Source organism: Protobothrops mucrosquamatus, unplaced genomic scaffold (genome assembly GCF_001527695.2).
Source record: "Protobothrops mucrosquamatus isolate PMUCROS unplaced genomic scaffold, P.Mucros_1.0 scaffold546, whole genome shotgun sequence".
NCBI classification, from domain to species: Eukaryota; Metazoa; Chordata; class Lepidosauria; order Squamata; family Viperidae; genus Protobothrops; species Protobothrops mucrosquamatus.
In genome coordinates, this window is record NW_015386850.1 from 280,604 (window position 1) to 284,242 (window position 3,639).

The 3,639-nt window shown below is 33.5% G+C and overlaps 1 protein-coding gene across 1 annotated transcript in view; it reads left to right on the plus strand.

Moving 5' to 3' along the window:
• PLXNA2 (plexin A2) overlaps nucleotides 1-3,639 on the plus strand; it is a gene marked incomplete at its 5' end in the record, with an annotated part of 261,184 nt that overhangs the window by 182,157 nt on the left and 75,388 nt on the right. The window contains one exon of the mRNA XM_015816987.1: nucleotides 1,121-1,257. Coding sequence (XP_015672473.1) covers nucleotides 1,121-1,257 — 137 coding nt within the window. The remainder of the gene's footprint in view (nucleotides 1-1,120; nucleotides 1,258-3,639) is intronic.

Genomic DNA, 3,639 nt, shown 5'->3' on the forward strand with positions numbered 1-3,639 from the left:
ACTGTACTTTGGCTAAACATATTTTCACCAGTTCTTCTGAGTAGCCATGATCTAGATAACTCAACCATGTTTCCAGAAACTATCCTGTTGACTAGCCAAATATTGACTTACAGTATATTTCTTTCCCTTTCTGATCTTCATCTATGGACTTGTAGAATAGATGAGAATATCATCAGGATGCTGAGCTTCCTTCTGAAATTTTGAAAATTTGATGATATCATTGTTACTCTTTGCAATACAATTTATTTTCAATTGTTAGTAGACAGCTGGTGGAAGTTGTGTTCTGTCACATCCTGATATTTGTTTCTAGAAAATAGAATGCTTCATATACAAATGATACATTCAAGAATTAAAATAAAATAAAAGCACAAAGATTGCTTACATATTGTCACACCAACTTTATATCCTCCAGATGTGTTGAATAAAAGCTGCCAAACTCCTCAGCCAGTTAGACAGTAATGTTGGTAGTTTCTATGAAAAACACTGCAGTCCAAATAGAAAGTTGGAGAAAAATCACTTCACTATATGAACTAAGATTGTACCTAATGGAGAAGGACCCATATAATCTGCAGTTCATGTTCTGATATATGGTATCTTTTATAAAAATGCAAAGGCCTGTTTTATAACTCCCTGTTTGATGAAGTACCCAGACAGTTCTGAAATGTTTTATATATAGCACATCTTTTTACTGACAAACTAGTAGAATTCAGTTTTCCTGAATGTGACAAAAATTTCAGAATCAGAATAGAGCTGGAAGGGACCTTGGAGGTCTTCTAGTCCAGCCCCCTGCTTAAGCAGGAGACTCTATATCATTTCATTTGTTATATTGTCTGTAAAAATGTAACATGCCTTGCTCATTTAGATGATGTTGTTACAATTGTAACATCTGCAGTTCACTTTACTTGAAACAGAAACTATATGTAACTTGTTCGGTTGTACAATCTGGTCAGTACCATTATGAAAAAGTAATTAATTAATTACTTCTTAGGTTTATATATTCATCTATTTCAACCCTTCACCTAAAGGTCCCTCTTGTCTTGCTGTACAATCACCTGGAATAACATCACAGCAAAACAATTGAACTTGTTTTATTTTATTTTGTTTTGTTTTCCTTCCCAAGAATCCTGCTGTGGGTTATTTGAGTCCCAGCCGTGGACCAGAGTCAGGAGGGACTATGGTGACCATTACTGGCCATTTTCTGGGAGCTGGCAGCAGTGTGTCGGTATTGCTGGGTAATCAGACCTGCGAGTTTTATGGGTAAGAGAGTTGGGGGGGGGGGGTTGAGTTTATGTACAATGTTAAAGCCACACCAATTTTAAACACTTAACCTCTAATAAATCACTGTAAACTATGCTGTTGCTGATTGTGATGAATGTTGCATAACAGTGAATTGAGTTTATTCTGATTACTTTTATCTATTGCTTTTCTTTTGTATATCAAAAACCTGCCTCTACCCTAAGTCTCAAACATATTCTGTTGCTCAAAATCCCTTTACATGTTCTCCAGCCCATTTTTTTCTCAGCAAGAAATTAAAAGAGAGTCAGAGAAAAAAAAAGGGGGGGGGAGCAGACATCTCTTTCCATTCTCTTATTGTTATTCTAACTATGAAAGCAGCAGGTGTGCCTGCCTCCCAGTGCAATGGGAAAGAGGTTGAGTGACAGAAATTAAGAATGAAGCTTTAATTTTTTTTGTCTTTTAGAATTCACAAATGTATGTTTCAGTTTCTATATTTTTAAAGTGATATATTTTTATCTCTTTTGTTACTTCTTATCAAAAAAGCAATACTGCATTTTGTCATGTCTATTTAAACTTGCAGTACCATAAATTTATATATTCTAACTTTGTGTATTTGTATGAATGACATGCATGACAGTGATGATAATTAAATATCTAAGAACAAAATATATTTTTGCTATGTAATCAGTTACATAATTGGTCCTGTATAGCATACTGATTGATATCAGAGAATCAAAATAGTCAGTGTTCAGTTTAATGATTGAAATTTGTTAGTATTCAATTTTTATGATTGAAATTTTGCATGAATGTAAAATCATTATAAACAATTATTTTTGCACTGGACCCTTTGTCTTTGTGATGGAAATTATTGGACAATGTATGAATATGGTTTTATATGGTTGTTACAATTCAGAATGACAAAGTCTGTTCAGGTTTTATAAAGATCTATAGTCTAAGTTGCTCGAATTAATTTAACCAATCTTCCGTATAGAGTCATGGAAATAAAAATCATCTTCCTCTAATATTTTAATTTGTGTACAAATTGATTTCACTAAAATTTTTAAAGTCTATCCAGATGTCAGCCCTTTTATGTCATTCTTTATATGTAGATAGAGGTCAATCATCTGTAGTGAAGAGTCTTTACTGTCCATGAAAATTCTTCCTAAATTCTAAAATCTGGGTCCTCAATTATGTGAATGCTCGAGGACTTAGTAGAATAGGCTCTCCACTACAGATTGGAAGTTAGAACAAGTGCATAGGGTCAACACATGAATCTCTCCTCCTCTTCAAGACATTTGGATTGTTCACAATTTGAAATATACCCCACTTCACTTCAAAATATCAAACAATATATATGTAACAAAAATATAACAGCATAATATACTGTATGTATTAATTACTATGTTGTATTTGTTATTATAATACAAATTATGGTTTGAAATTTCTTCTGCAAACTACAATGAACAATAATAATCTGTTGAGCAACAAGCTTTATATATTGTCAAGAAAGAGTAAAATTCCAAATAAGTATGTTTAATAAACATGTAGTGTTCTGGTGACAAAATGAATCATTAAAAAACAACTCTGAATTAATATTTTCTGTAATATCCATGGCAATAGTCCAAAGATATATCATGCAAAAGTCTTTATGAAATTGGTTAGATGAGTTTATAATAAAATAGTTCCAAGTTTCATCTCTGGCAACTCCAAGTGTGATGGGAAATATTTCCTTTAGAAAACCTAAAGAGTCCCTGCCAGTTAGTGTCAGTGACAAGCCTGCTTCCTATGCTCCCAAGACTCAGCTTGAAACAGCAGTATCAACTGTGTGGGTGTCAAAGCAGGTAAGACAGTGGGATTGGTTCATGATACAAACCCATCTCTTTTATTCATATGTACCACATAGGTACCAATATGGGTGCCAGAGATCTGGAAACTATGTAGGAATTCTGTATATACATTTAATTTCCTGATGAAAATAAAATGAAACATAAATTTAAGAAGCAACCTTATTGTGGTTAAAATGATAGGATGCTTGGGCATATTGTCTTGTAAAGAAATAGAAAAGTCAAGGACCTGTTTCAGGAAATAAATGGAAAGCCTTTTGGCTGTTCCCTCCACCCTAGACTTAATGCAAGTTAATCAGATGCAGGGAGTGAAGGATTTGCATGCCACTTGCTGCTGCTTTTGTACAATTTGTCTGCAGTATAACTAACATTTCCAAAGCTGAATTACTGAGACTTTTCATATTAATGCTGCTTTCTTTAGCATCTGAAGAGATAAAACATCCCAGCATCCACTTTATGCCTGGATTGAAAAGGGGAGATAAGGAATGACATGTTAATGAGTAGACTTGATTTAACTGATTTAGTATCTCCTTATCTAATAGGACAGTGTTCATTTATA